Below are 15,048 nucleotides of genomic sequence, written 5' to 3' on the forward strand. Positions count from 1 at the left end.
TTGTAGGGATTTTACACATTTGAGCACATTCATTTGAATTTTGGTAAAGCTTTTCTCTTAAGCGTTTCTTTTCTTTTTTTATGTTTATTTATTTTGAGAGAAAGGGGGGAGAGAGAGGGAGAGAGAGAACGGGGGAGGGGCAGAGAGGGAGGGAGAGAGAGAATCTTAAGTAGACTCTGCACTGTCAGCACAGAGCCCAGCGTGGGGTTCCGTCTCATGAACTGTGAGATATGACCTGAGCGGAAATCAAGAGTCAGGCACTCAACTGACTGAGCCACCCAGGTGCCCCTAAGCTTTTCTTTAAGAAAGGCATGATGATCGCTATAAGAAGAGACATTTCAAGAACAAAGGAGAGTTCCAAATTCTGCCATTCACACCAAGATTTAGAATCAACAATTAATTAATAGAATTCCTCTTTTTTCTATTCCAATGAATATGACTATTTTTATAAAAACAATAAAAACAGTACTCTTTTAAATAGATTTGTGCCCAAATAAGATTCTCTCTATTTATCAGATTATGTTTTATTTCTTTAATATTATTTTCATTGGCGGAGGTTCCAAAACACAATGTCAACTTTGTAATATATAGTAATGTTAAGATTATGTTTGCATTATTATTCTGTGTCCTAGGTTCTGGCCCTAAACGTAATGGTACCTCTTCAGAGGGTTGGAGAACATTATTTAATCAAGACCTAATAAAGTTTTTCTCAACATTTCTCAAATTAGTAATTATATTTGGTGTCCATATGTAGAGACGTGGATGATCAACTTTTCCCCGTTGTATACTGAATAAACTTTCCTAAGTGTACTTAAACTTCATTAGACTATATTTTGCAACTGATTTTAGGATAGACAACAGGAAGTACTTCCTGACAGACTTACTAGCCATTGTAAAGGGGAATTTAGAAAGCCTTTGGGATCTCTCCTTAAGGTTGTAAAAGAAGTAATTCTGAAATATACAAACAGTAGTTGTGTGGTCTTAACATGAATGAACTAGACTTTTAATTGAATTATCAGAATTTGAGCTGATAGATTTCCTTGGTAAAAGGGAAGAGGAAAAAGGAGAAAAACAAAGGCAAAAGAATGGCCAGAAACCCATTATTCTTTAATTCTGTTGCTATGTTTTATATTTTGTTTTTAATAATTTTTAACATCTGAGAACATTAAGTTCTTGATTTTATGCCTGATTAAGATTGGTTTTTGCCTAGCTACAGAGGACAGATGGGCTTCTTATTTAATAGGATTTGATTATATGAAGAGAAAATTAAAGGCTTGAGACATTATCAAAATCATATTCTTTTTCGGGGTGCCTGGGTGGCTCAGTCGGTTGAGCATCCGACTTCGGCTCAGGTCATGATCTCACGGTCTGTGAGTTTAAGCCTGCTTTGGATTCTGTGTATCCCTCTTTCTCTGCCCCTCCCCCGCTCATGCTCTGTCTCTCTGTCAAAAATAAATAAAACATTTTAAAAAATTCTTTAAAAATCATATTCTTTTACAAATCTTCGTAACTTAAAATCTATAATATCAAAGCTGTCTTGCACAAAGGTACTTAAAAGAGGTACCACTGAGAGAGATGGGAACTGCCCCTCCTCACATAAACATGAGAAATAAACATGATAAGATTCTGTATAATCTTGGAATTTGAAACTATTACTTATTGTTTAAATAGGAATAAGAAATTCAGTTTCTCTTAAATGATTATCTGAAACTAAGACCCTATTGAAATGAAAGTAAACATTTTCAGTTTTTCAAGAGGTTGATTGAGTGATTGAAGAGCTGTGCAGAGAACCTTTTGTGGCATTAAGACTGCATGAATAACTGTAAGGTTTCTATACCTGCACCTAGGATTCTCTTCAGCCCCCAAGTTTCTTCCTGACAATTCCAAGAATGAATGAATATGGAAAGATACATTATAGTAGTCAGACTTGACATGTACAGTCACTTTTCAATTTTACTTGTATAATTTTAGCTTTAAAAAAGGGCAAATATTTTATTCTCAAAGCATCTTCAACTTAAATTATAGGTAGTGGTAGTGCCCCCAAACAGGTGGTCCAAGCTTGCAAAGCCTGAGATTCAGATGAGACATTCTTCACTCTTTTTGAGAAAGAGTGTTTATAAAATATATGTATCTCATATATTATTTTTGTGGCAAAACCACATTATGTTTAATATAAACGATAATGGGCTTATTGAATGAAATCTATTCCATGGCTAAGTGATGAAGTTATATTTTTAGAAAGATTTTTGCTTGTTCTCAGATTCATTTAGGCCGAATATAAATGTTTTCAAGTTTGACATACACTTTTATTTATTTTTTTTTTAGTGTGGCTGTGAATTCTGTCCTTTAATTAGCATTTCTATCTGTTGTGTGCAAAGCTTGCTGCTTAATCCAATTTCTCTTTTGAAAAGAAAGAAAACACAAGAGTCTTCTTGCACAAAAAAACAGTGACAGAAAGAGACTTTTATTCTTCATGGATATTAATAAGCACTTATAACGTTAGACTTTTGCTTTGTTTTACATCAAGGAACCTGAAGAAATAAATGCAGATGATGAGGTAGAGGATACATGTGACAACAAGGAGGATGACCTGGGAGCTGTGGAAGAGCAACGTAGTGTTATCCTACATCTGTTGTCACAGCTTAAGCTGGGCATGGACTTAACAAGAGTAAGTAATGGGGTAAACTGGCTGTGGAGATCAGTAGGTCAGGACTATACTTGTAAGTGTTAATGTTGTCAGGGCTTTTTATTTTTTGTGAATTGGTTTTTTAGTCTCTCTCTCTCTCTTTCTTTTTTTTTTTTAAGATTTTATTTTTTAAGTAGTTTTTCTACTTGATGTGGGGCTCAAACTTATAGCCCCAAGATCTATGGACTGGGTTTCTTAGTCTCTTGATCAAAATTTCTTATTTCATAAAAAATGTGCCTTATCTTGTACAGCGGGAAGTCATATGGCAAGTAAACACCTCTAATCTTATTTCTGTACAAATGACAGAGGTCCATTGGTATACAGAACTGGAAAATTGAAAGAAAAGGATGTAATCCCAGAAAACCATGAAAGGCTTTGACCACTTCTTCTTTACTCTTACTTCCCTTTTTGGATCGTACATTTTGGGTGTTATCTATAACAAGGGTCAACAAACATCTTTGTAAAGGGGTCGATAATAAATATTTTCAGCTATGTGGACACTGGTCTCTGTTGGAACTACTGAGCTCTGCCTTTATAGTATGAAAGCAGCCATAGATAATATGTTGGACTGGGCATGGCTGTGTTCCAACAAAACTTTATTTATAAAAACACAGGCCAGATTTTCCCCAAAGGCCATACTTTGCAGTCCTCTGGTCTGTAGCCTTGCTTACTTAAAAAAATTTTTTTTATGTTTATTTTTGAGAGAGAGAGAGAGAGAGAGAGACAGAGTGTGATCAGGGGAGGGGCAGAGACAGAGGGTGACACAGAATCCGAAGCAGGCACCTGGCTCTGAGCTGTCAGCACAGAGACCAATGCGGGGCTCGAACCCATGAACCATGAAATCATGACCTGATCCGAAGTCAGACACTTAGCCGACTGAGCCATTCAGGCACCCCATAGCCTTGCTTACTTTAAAAGTGTGGTCTGAATTAACTGATGTGGAAATTCTTTGACAATGTACTCATATATCAGATCATCACAATGTACACTTTAAATATCTTAACAATTTTATTTGTCAATTATACCTTAGTAAAACTAGAAAAAAACATTGTTGTCTGAAGACCAGTAACATCTCCATTGCCTGAGAACTTGTTAGAAGTACAGAATCTCAGCTCCCAACCCCAAACTTAGAGGACCAGATCTACATTTTAATAAGATCCCCCATGTGGTTCATATATACATTAAAGTTTGAGAAACACTAATCTATGGGTTTTGGTCCAGTCTTTTCCATTTCTAGTTTATCTAATTAGTGTGTCTTCATTTGTTTTAGCAATCTATGAAGTTAATTTAAAAAGCAAATTAGGGCATCTGGGTGGCATCCAATTTTGGCTCGGGTCATGGTCTCACAGTTCATGGGTTTGAACCCTACATCGGACTCACTGTATCAGCCTGTCAGCGCAGAGCCTACTTCGGATTCTCTGTCCCCATCTCTCTGCCCCTCCCCCACTTTCTCTCTCCTCTCTCTCTCTCTCTCTCTCTCTCTCTCTCAAAAAATAAAACATTTTTTAAAATTATAAAAAGCAAATTAGAGTGGCACCTAGGTGGCTCAGTCGGCTGAGCATGTGACTCTTGATTTCAGCTCAAGTCATGATCCAAGGGTTGTGAGATTGAACCCCACCTTGGGCTCCATGCTGAGCATGGAGATTGCTTAAGATTCTCTCTCTCCCTCTCCCTCCGCCCCTCCCTTATGCTCTCACATGCATGCACACCCTCTCTGTCTAAAAATAATAAAAAATAAAATAAAAAGCAAATTAGACTCAAAACCTATATATGTCAAATATTACTACTACGGGATTATGTACTTTGAATTATTACTGACACTATGCATTAGTATGGGATTTCAGAATTGACTTTAGGAGCTATATTTCAAATTAAGGATTTTGATGCCATTGAAGGTAATGAAAGTATAGATTAAAAGTAACCCAGGGGCACCTGGGTGGCTCAGTAGGTTGAACATCCAACTTCAGCTCAGGTTATGATCTTGTGGTTCAAGGGCTCAAGCCCACATCTGGCTCACTGCTGCCACCACAGAGCCTGCTTCAGATCCTCTATCCCCTTCTCTCTTTGCTCTCCCTCCCTCTCTCTCCCTCTCCCTCTCCCTCTCTCAAAAATAATAGATAAACATTAAAAACAAATATTTTATTTTTAATTATTTTTTGAGAGACAGAGACAGAATGTGAGCAAGGGAGAGGCAGAGAGAGAGGGAGTCACAGAATCTGAAGCAGGCTTCAGGCTCTGAGCTGCCAGCACAGAGCCCGACGTGGGGCTCGAACTCCTGAACCGTGAGATCACAACGACCTGAGCCAAAGTCAGACACCTAACTAACTGAGCCACCTAGGGGCCCCTAAAAACAAATCTTAAAAAAAAATAAAAAATAAAAAATAACCTAAATAAGGGTGGCTCATTCAGTTGGAGTGTCCAACTCTTGATTTTGGCTCAGGTCATGATCTCAGGGTCCTGGGATTGAGACCTGCATCAGGCTCCACACTGGGCATGGAGCCTGCTTAAGGTTTTCTCTCTTTCTCTCTTCCTCTGCCCCTCTCCCCTGCTTGCGCCACTTTCTGTCTCTAAAAACAAATGGGTGCCTGGGTGGCTCATTCGGTTCAGCCACTGACTCTTGATTTTGGCTTAGGTCCAGATCTCACGGTTTGTGGGTTCAAGCCCTGCATCGAGCTCTGCACTGTCACAGTGCTGCTTAGGATTCTCTCTCTCTCTCTCTCTCTCTCTCTCTCTCTCTCTCTCTCTCTCTCTTCCCCTCTGTCTTCTCTCTCTGTCCCTCCCGTGTGCTCTCTCAAAAAAAAAAAAAAAACTTAAAAAAATTTAAAAACAAAAAACAACAAAAAAAGTAACTTAAAATCTAACTTAAATAGAAAGTATTTTGCCTTTAGCATTTACTTTGAAGCATCTCAAAATCAAAACATTTTTTTCTTTACTTAGACTTGTAGTGATTACAGGAAGGTTTAAAAAGAAGTGGATTGAATTAAAAACCCAAGAAGCAAACATTGTAGGAATTATTTTTTTTTATTAAATTTTTTTTTTTTAACATTTATTTATTTTTGAGACAGAGACAGAGCATGAATGGGGGAGGGGCAGAGAGAGAGGGAGACACAGAATCGGAAGCAGGCCCCAGGCTCTGAGCCATCAGCCCAGAGCCTGACGCGGGGCTCGAACTCACAGACTGCGAGATCGTGACTTGAGCCGAAGTCGGACGCCCAACCGACTGAGCCACCCAGGCGCCCCAAACATTTTAGGAATTATTAAAGAAACTCATTAACCTTTCTTCTTTCATCTAACCTTAATATTTCATCTGGGTATCTTTTCTATTCTGGAAATATTTTCATTTCAGTGCTTTAAAAAAGACTATTAGTTGTAAAATCAGTTAGAATGCATAATGAGGGGCACCTGGGTGGCTTGGACAGTTAAGTGTCTACCTTCAGCTCAGATCACGATCTCACGGTTCATGAGTTTGAGCCCCACATTGGGCTCTGTGCTGACAGTGCAGAGCCTGCTTGGGATTCTCTCTCTCCCCTCTCTGTCTCTGTCCCTCCTCTGCTTGTGCTCTCTCTCTCAAAATAAATAAACTTAAAAAAATATTTTTTAATGCATAATGATATGAAAGGTTTGTTTGGTTATTCTTGGTGTTTGCTGTCCCTTAGTAGATTTAGGTTTGTAAGGTGTAAGAACAGTATAGGGGTTTATGAGGGTAAGAACATTTGAAAAGAATGTGCTGTGGTAATAATCCAGATGCTAAAGCTCTAAGCATGATAACTATACATGATAACTATATATAATATTGTTTCCCCACACTTGTTCCTTGTTAATTAAAGATATAAATACATATACATAGCATTTATATATAAAAGCATTAACATTAACCAACTATGAATTACGAACATTCACATAACATTGAAAAGAATGGTATTTTTGAGCAACATTTAAAAATGTGGTGTCTAAACTATAGTCACATCTACTACCTTCTTTCTAACAATAACACTGATAGAACAAATATTTTTTGAGCCCCCTTTATATTCAGACACTGTGGTAGGTGCTGGGACTATAGCAACATGTGGGTCCAAGTCTGCATGTTGTGAATAAGTAATAACTGTTCATTTCGTTCCTTTTCAAATAATATTATGAATTCGGTATAATTATACAATTTACAGAAAATTTTGGAAAATAAAGGAAAAAAAAACTCTTATGATTTTATCACCCTAACAACACAACACTAGGTTTTTAGAATCCCTTCCAATCTTTCTTCATATATGTAGTTTATTTCCAGTTTTGTTACATTTCCTTTTTTCAGTTAATACTCTCTTTGTGAAATATACAAATAATCTTTTGTGGGTATAAAGGACAGTTCAAAGGACAATAGTGAAATGAATACATATGTACTCACGTCTCAGATAACAGGTTGTGGAATGGCCAAAACTTGGAAGCTCTTGGAGGGCCCTTCCTAATTGTAGTCCCCTACTGTTTCCTAGATGTAGCCACTTACTTGACTTTCATATTAATCATCTCCCTATTTTTTTTTTATAGTTTTACCACCTGTAAAAGTATCCCATAACAATGTTATTTAATTTAGGAGAAAATGAGTAGCCAGCACAAACTTAGCTATATGAGGGCTCTTTCCCATTCATAGGAGAGGGCTCCCAGGAGAGGATAAGGTAAACAGAGTCCCTGGCTTCAGCTTCTTATAAATTATTGAGAAATTTTAGAAGAGCCCTTTATGAAGAAATGAGAAGGCAAAGTTCTGAGTAAGTCCTGTGAAATATATGGCTCACAGAGTTAAAGCATTTGGTATGAGCCAGATACTGGACATTCAGCAGAAATGTGGGCAGAGGGAAGAATCTGCTCAGTGTTTTCCACTGCTAAGCAAGGGTCATCCACTGTGACCCACCTCCAACTCTCAGAGGTAGATTGTAGCCAGACCATGTCTTTGGGTGAAATGAATATCTTCAGCCAATCCAGACAGGAGGGCATGAAAAGGAGAGTTGGTACTTCAGCAGATGCCCACCGCAAGCCAAATACAGATGCAGATGGGACCAGTTTCCCTAGAGCATTCATTCTGTCCTCAGGTTTCAAAAGTTGGTGACAGTGGCAGCATGGAGCACGTGGATAACAGTCTTCCATATGTCTGTCTCTTGAATCACACCACTCTGATGTGGACCAGTTTCCCTGTGTCTGCTGTACAGCTTTCTTCCTGGGATGTCCTTTCATTGTCCTCCTGTGCTAGGTCTATTTCCTGTATTCCTTCTTGTTTGGTTACCTCTCATTTTATTTTATTTTATTTTTTTTAATTTTTTTTTTTCAACGTTAATTTATTTTTGGGACAGAGAGAGACAGAGCATGAACGGGGGAGGGGCAGAGAGAGAGGGAGACACAGAATCGGAAACAGGCTCCAGGCTCTGAGCCATCAGCCCAGAGCCTGACGCGGGGCTCGAACTCCTGGACCGCGAGATCGTGACCTGGCTGAAGTCGGACGCTTAACCGACTGCGCCACCCAGGCGCCCCGAGTTGCCTCTCATTTTAGTGAAGCACATCTTCCTTTTACCTCAGAGAAGGGTCTGTGGGAGGCAAAGTGTGAAAATGTATGTTTGAAATGTCTTTATTTTACCCTCATATTTGATTGCGAGTTTGTATAGAATTTCTAACTTGCAACTAATTTTCCTTTAGAATATTGCCTCCTTGCTACAGGATTCTGGTAAAAAGACTGAAGTCATTCCAGTTTGTCATCTTATGTAACTTGTTTTGTTTGTTTTTCTATCTGAAATTTAGAATCTTTCCCTTGTCCCTAGAAGTCTGAAATTTCACAGTGACATGTCTTGATATAGGAGTCTTTTTATCCATCATCTCTGGGCATTTGGTGAGCCTTTGCAGTATGACAACTCATATATTTCAGTTCTCTAAAATTTCCTTGAATTTTTTCAGTGATGACTTTGTCTTCTCCATTCCTGTTCTCTCTGAAATCTTTTTTTTTTTTTTTTAATGTTTATTCATCTTAGAGACAGACAGAGCGTGAGTGGGGGAGGATCAGAGAGAGAGGAAGACACAGAATCCAAAGCAGGCTCCAGGCTCTGAGCTGTTACCACAGAGCCCGATGCAGGGCTTGAATTCGTGAGCCGTGAGATCATGACCTGAGCCGAAGTCAGATGCTTAACCTTAAGACTGAGCCACTCAGGCGCCCTTGAAACTTCTCTTGATTTTTAATTTTTGTTACCATGTTTTAAAATTTTTGAATTTTGTTTTTCAAAAAGCATCCTTGTTTCATGTATCTGATATCTTTTCAAGTCTCTGACGATATTAATCATTATTTTTAAGGTTTCCCCCTCTCCCTTCAGAGAGGTTTCTGTTTCTTCCAAGTCTGTTTCTTTATCTTGGTCTTTGTATTCTTAGTTAGAGACTTTCTCAGAGATCTGGAATTTCTTGGATTTCTGTTCATGATTAAGTGTAGGGAAGCTAAAAACCTGATTTTAAGTTTCGAATGTATAGGTGGAGCCTATGCTTTTCAGCGTCAAGTAATCTGGATTTGCTGGGGAACCTAGTGTTAGCATCATTAGATTTTTCCCTCTAGGGTTAGTGAAAGCATTCTTCTGATCTCCTCGTTGGTGGGCAGAGCAACTAGGAGTGTGGAAGAGAAGAGGACTAGGTGGGAGAGGATCTCAGCATCTAACATTTAATTCATATAGGGTTCCTTCCTACCCCTTTTATCAGTATGGTATCCGTTCTCTTGGAAGCCCCTGGTGTTCCCCAAACTAGAGAATAAGCCACCTTGTTTCATTCTGGAGAGACTAAACTTCCAGACCTTGGCTGAGGTGCAGGAAGAACAGTTAACAACACTGTAGAATTGGGGAGGGGATTTAAGGATCCAGTTGTTTTGCACATAGATTTCACTCAGTCATCATTATTTTAGCATTCCTGTTAACCCTCGAATCCAAAGGTACCTGATGCTGTCAGTTCCAGTTCTTGAATCCTCTCCGGAATCTATAAACCCCTAGCTTTCTAGTTAACAACTCCCAAAATGTTGTTGCTCTTTTCTGCTTTCCTGGTGTCTGGGTTTGTCTTTATATGAAAATATTTAATATAATTTTAATGGATTTCAGTAGAAAGTGTAGTTAAGATGTATATATTCAATCCACCATGAAATGAACCTGAAACCTTGGTATCTTTTGTATTCCTTATATCGTCTTCATAACCATCTTTTTAAATGATACAGTAGTTCATCAGGTGAAAGTTCTGTATTTAAGTTCTCTAAACCACTGTTAAAAGCATAGCTTTTAATTTTGTTTTTGCATTTCTTTTTCTTGATTCATGTTGTTTCCTAAGGCTAAATTTCTAGAAGAATACTTACTAGGCTAAATGGATACAAACATCTTTGGGCTCTTGAAAAATATTGCAGCATTGCTTTTTCAGTTTGTTGAACCAGTTTGTCGTGCCTCTCCAATTCTGCTCTAAAGAAAACTTATCTGGCTTTAGGTGTCACCAGTTCCCTCCTTTTTTTTTTTTTTTTTTTTTGTGGGTTTTTGTGGGTTTTTTGGTGAAAAAATTTAGATTTAGATTTAGCCACCTGGATTCAGTTTAGGGGATCCCAATTTTGTTGGCAACATCCATAGTCAGGAGCCAGTTGAACATATGCCTTCTTATCTCCCTAGGACCAGATCAAAACATTGACCTTGACCTCCTCAGTGTCATAGAGCTTCCTCATAGCCTTTTGATCGGTTGCTTGTTGTTCTTGACATCCACAGTGAACAAGTGTGTCGTTGTCTTCTATTTTATTCGTGGCTGACTGGGTAGTTAGGGGGAACTTGATGATGGCATAGTGGTCAAGCTTGTTTCTCCTGGGGGCACTCTTTTGAAGGTATTTGTGCTGCCTTCAGAGATATAGTGTCTTGGTCCGTTGGAAGGTAGGTGACATGCGGATCTTTTTTGTTTGTGACTGTGAACACCTTTCAGCACTGCTTTCTTGGCCTTCAGAGCCTTTGCTTTGGCCCCTGCTTTGGGAGGTACAGAGCCTTCCTTCTTTACCTTTGGGAGGTACAGAGCCTTCCTTCTTTACCTTTGACACCATCTTTGTAAAAGGCAAAAGTTCCCTTCTTGGGGGATGCCTGGCTGGCTCAGTTGGTAGAGCTATGGGACTCTTGATCTCCAGGTTGTGAGTTCAAGCCCCATATTGGGTGTGAAGCCTACTTAAAAACAAAACGAAACAAAACAAACAACAACAACAAAACAAGTTCCCTTCTTAAAATTAAGTGTAAGTTAGAATTTTTGCTTGGGTCAGTGATCTCGAGTCTGTTTATTTTCAGGGAATGGCATTTATTGCCTCTTCTCATATCTCATATCTTGTTCAGTCAGCCACAATTTATTTTGAAAGCAGAAAAGGAAAAAAAAAAAAAGCATGGGTAGCATTTACTTTGAGTTTTACCACCATTTCCCTGATGATACTTTTATCCAGTCTAGGAGTTTGAGGATTTTTTAAAAAATTTCTTCTACCTGACCTTCTTGGTGTTTAATCTTGACTTTCATTTCCTTTTAAGTGTGCTTATTTTTTATAAAATTTTTTAAGATTTTATTTTTTTAACTAATCTCTTCACCCAACATGGGGTTCGAACTCACAGCCCCACGATCAAGAGTCTCACGCTCTTCAGACTGAGCCAGCCAGGTGCCCCAAGCATCCTTATTTTTTTTTTTTTTTAATTTTTTTTTTCAACGTTTATTTATTTTTTTGGGACAGAGAGAGAGCATGAACGGGGGAGGGGCAGAGAGAGAGGGAGACACAGAATCGGAAACAGGCTCCAGGCTCTGAGCCATCAACCCAGAGCCTGACACGGGGCTCGAACTCACGGGCCGCGAGATCGTGACCTGGCTGAAGTCGGACGCTTAACCGACTGCGCCACCCAGGCGCCCCAAGCATCCTTATTTTTTAATGAGAGCAAATATTTTTGTGACTTTGTTTTTTTTTTTTTTTTTTTTTTTTTTTTCAACGTTTATTTATTTTTGGGATAGAGAGAGACAGAGCATGAACAGGGGAGGGGCAGAGAGAGAGGGAGACACAGAATCGGAAACAGGCTCCAGGCTCTGAGCCATCAGCCCAGAGCCCGACGCAGGGCTCGAACTCACGGACCGCGAGATCGTGACCTGGCTGAAGTCGGCCGCTTAACCGACTGCGCCACCCAGGCGCCCCTTTGTGACTTTGTTTTTAATGCTCATCTAGAATAAAGTGTTTTCAGAAAGGTAAGAATAGTTATCTACAGATATGCGCATGGATTAAAATTTCCCACTTTGGTTGATAATTTTGTTGTTGTTGTTTTAGGTGGTGCTTCCTACATTTATCCTAGAGAAGCGTTCCTTGCTGGAAATGTATGCAGACTTTATGTCTCATCCAGACCTATTCATAGCCATTACTAATGGAGCCACAGCTGAGGATAGAATGATTCGTTTTGTTGAGTACTACCTTACCTCATTTCATGAAGGCCGGAAAGGAGCCATTGCTAAGAAACCGTACAATCCTATCATTGGAGAAACATTTCACTGTTCCTGGAGGATGCCAAAAAGCGAGGTTGCATCCACTGTTATCAGCAGCTCTTCTACCCAGGCAGTCACAAATCATGCTCCTCTATCAGAGGAGGCTTTGAGCCAGGCGGGACCAGACTGTTATACAGTCAGATTTGTTGCTGAGCAGGTTTCCCATCATCCTCCAGTCTCAGGATTTTATGCAGAATGTGCAGAGAGGAAGATGTGTGTAAATGCACATGTCTGGACTAAGAGCAAATTCTTAGGCATGTCGATAGGCGTAACAATGGTTGGAGAAGGTAAGTAGGAAAACTATCCTCCAGTTTTTAATATCTAACTATAATCTTAAATTTGGGGAAGCTTAGATAAATATTACAATTCTGAAATGTCATGTGTACTACTTCTAATTTTTAGTTGTTCCAGAATGGTGGGGGAGGGGAGGCTCATATTTATGGACAAATATAAATTATCTTTTTAAAAAATTTCCCTGGTTTTAAATATAAAATATTCTTATTGTAGAATATATGGGAAACTGAGAAAAATATCAAGGAGAAAATAAAGTTTCTCTAAACCCTCCATCCAGAGAGGGATAAATTTAGCTAGCATTTTGTATTTTTTTAATTGTGTACATGTTCATACTTTTATTTCTCTTTTGTAAAATTGGGATTTGTTCTGTCTGTAGTTTTCTGTCCTGCTTTTTTGTACTAAACATTTTCCCATGTCATTGATAATCTTTAAAACATGTTTAATGACTATAATATCCTATGAAATGAGATATTTACCATCTTATATTTAACCATTTCCTTTATTTGGGCATTGAAGGTATTTCTGTATTTCCATTATTATAAAAAGCACTAAAGAAATATATTATAGATAAATCTTTATCTACATCTTTTATATTTGCTAAGGAGGTATGCATAAGGTATTTTAAAATACATTGCCAGACTTTAATTCCACTTCAGCAAAGGTTATGAAAAAATAATTTAAGGTAATACCCCAAAACCAACAACATCACAAAGGCTCCACAGAAATCATTGCAGAGTTCATGAAACTATAATGGCAGAAAAAACCCTACCATTTTAACGTTAAAGGAAAACTCTTGTTTCCTGAATAATTTGTTCAGAATGTAAACTTGCAATGTAAGCATGGTATAATTAAGTCTGTGATGCTAACATTTTGAGACTTTGTCACTGCAGCTGTGAAGAAAATACTTTATCCCCCTTTTCAGTTTTCCCCATTTTTAAAATCTTTTGTGATGTGAGTCTTACCAATTTCCAAATGTTTTAAGTTAATCAAAACTTTTATAACATTAGAAAATACTCATGTTTTATTAATTAAAATGTTTGCCACCTTCAGTTATAAACTTTGTCACATTTGTTCTCAGATCTTCATGAATCAATTTATTTTATAGATGAAAAAAGTCTAGAGGTGATGATACATATTCAAGGTCATAAAAGTTAAGGCCTAGCCAGGTTTAGAACGTCATCCTTTAACATTCTCTCTGAAAGGACAGTTAGTTCTTACCAGTTCATTTGGCAGAAAGAATCTGGTAATGGTGGCCTCTCCAAGAAAGGAAATACTTCAGGAAATTAGGAAAAGCATTAATATCTTAACCTTGCACTAATCATGAAGGTAGTACAAAACAGGTAATTTTTATTATTTAAGTGCTGATTATATATTTATGGATTACCTTTTAGAAATTAAATTTCTATCAGTAACCTCAATAGAAAGTAAGTGAAATCAGGGAATGGGACACAACAATTTATTTTGCTCCTATTATGGACCATGTTTTATATTTATTTGTTGGGGGAAATTCCATTTAATGATTAAATAAGTGAGGTTTTAGAATTCTATTAACTAGTTTATTATCATATACATTCAAAACTGTATATTGCTTCAGATTTTAAATTCTACAGTGTGTGATACTAATGCTAAATATATCCTTGGGAATCAGATCATAAACCCAGGTTATATGATGACATATTTTTAGAAAAGTAATAACATCTTTTCCATCTTAAAATGAATCAGCAGTTATTATTAAACACTTACGTATATTCAAGGATATTGTCTATATGTCTTCTGACAGCTCCCATTATATATATAATGTATTACATCCAGAGCCATGCCACAGCCAGAACCAAGCCATAAATGGCTTGATAATTCTTGATTTATTGTTGCCCTTTGTGAAGACTATAAAGGTAATACAAGAAAATAGTGCATATTACTTTATGTAAAGTAAACTGCTTTAGAATCTCAATTTGTCTCTTTGCCTATCCTAAAAATTAACTATATTAGAATATTTATAACTCTTGCCCTTATTTGTGAACATTAAAAACAGAGTACTTAATGAGCTTTCATTAAGAGAGATGCCATTAGGGGTGCCTGGGTGTCTCAGTTGGCTAAGCATCTGACTCTTGATTTCAGCTCAGGTCATGATCTCATGGTTCGTGAGTTCGAGCCCTGCATCAGAAGCCCTTGGGATTCTGAACTCTCTCCTTCTCTTCTTCTCTCTCAAAGTAAATAAATAAACTTAGAAAGAGAGATACCATTAGAGTTCAGACTAGTAGTACATGTTCAGTTAAGTATTTATTCTAGTGGTGACCCAGGTAAGGAGCTTGGGTTAGTAATGTAGCTCAGATATCCTTAGTGTCCCTTAATTATCTAGTATAAATTGATTATTAATTAATGTAATTTCTCTTCTTATTATATGTATGTTTTTAATTTTTTTTTTAATGTTTATTTTTGAGAGAGAGAGAGACAAAGTGCAAGCAGGAGAGGGGCAGAGAGAGAGAGGGAGACACAGAATCTGAAGCAGGCTCCAGGCTCTGAGCTGTCAGCAGAAAGCCCAATATGGG

At 37.8% G+C, this 15,048-nt stretch overlaps 1 protein-coding gene across 2 annotated transcripts in view; it reads left to right on the forward strand.

Annotated features, from left to right (window-relative positions):
* The window catches only part of OSBPL11 (oxysterol binding protein like 11), an 86,323-nt gene that overhangs the window by 46,129 nt on the left and 25,146 nt on the right, over window positions 1–15,048 (forward strand). For both annotated transcript variants that reach the window (XM_025913550.2, XM_086675160.1), the window contains exons 8-9: window positions 2,528–2,668; window positions 11,994–12,492. In XM_025913550.2, coding sequence (XP_025769335.2) covers window positions 2,528–2,668; window positions 11,994–12,492 — 640 coding nt within the window. The remainder of the gene's footprint in view (window positions 1–2,527; window positions 2,669–11,993; window positions 12,493–15,048) is intronic.

The sequence above is a fragment of the Puma concolor genome, chromosome C2 (genome assembly GCF_028749965.1).
Source record: "Puma concolor isolate L17-30 chromosome C2, mPumCon1.1.hap2, whole genome shotgun sequence".
In the NCBI taxonomy this organism is placed as follows: Eukaryota; Metazoa; Chordata; class Mammalia; order Carnivora; family Felidae; genus Puma; species Puma concolor.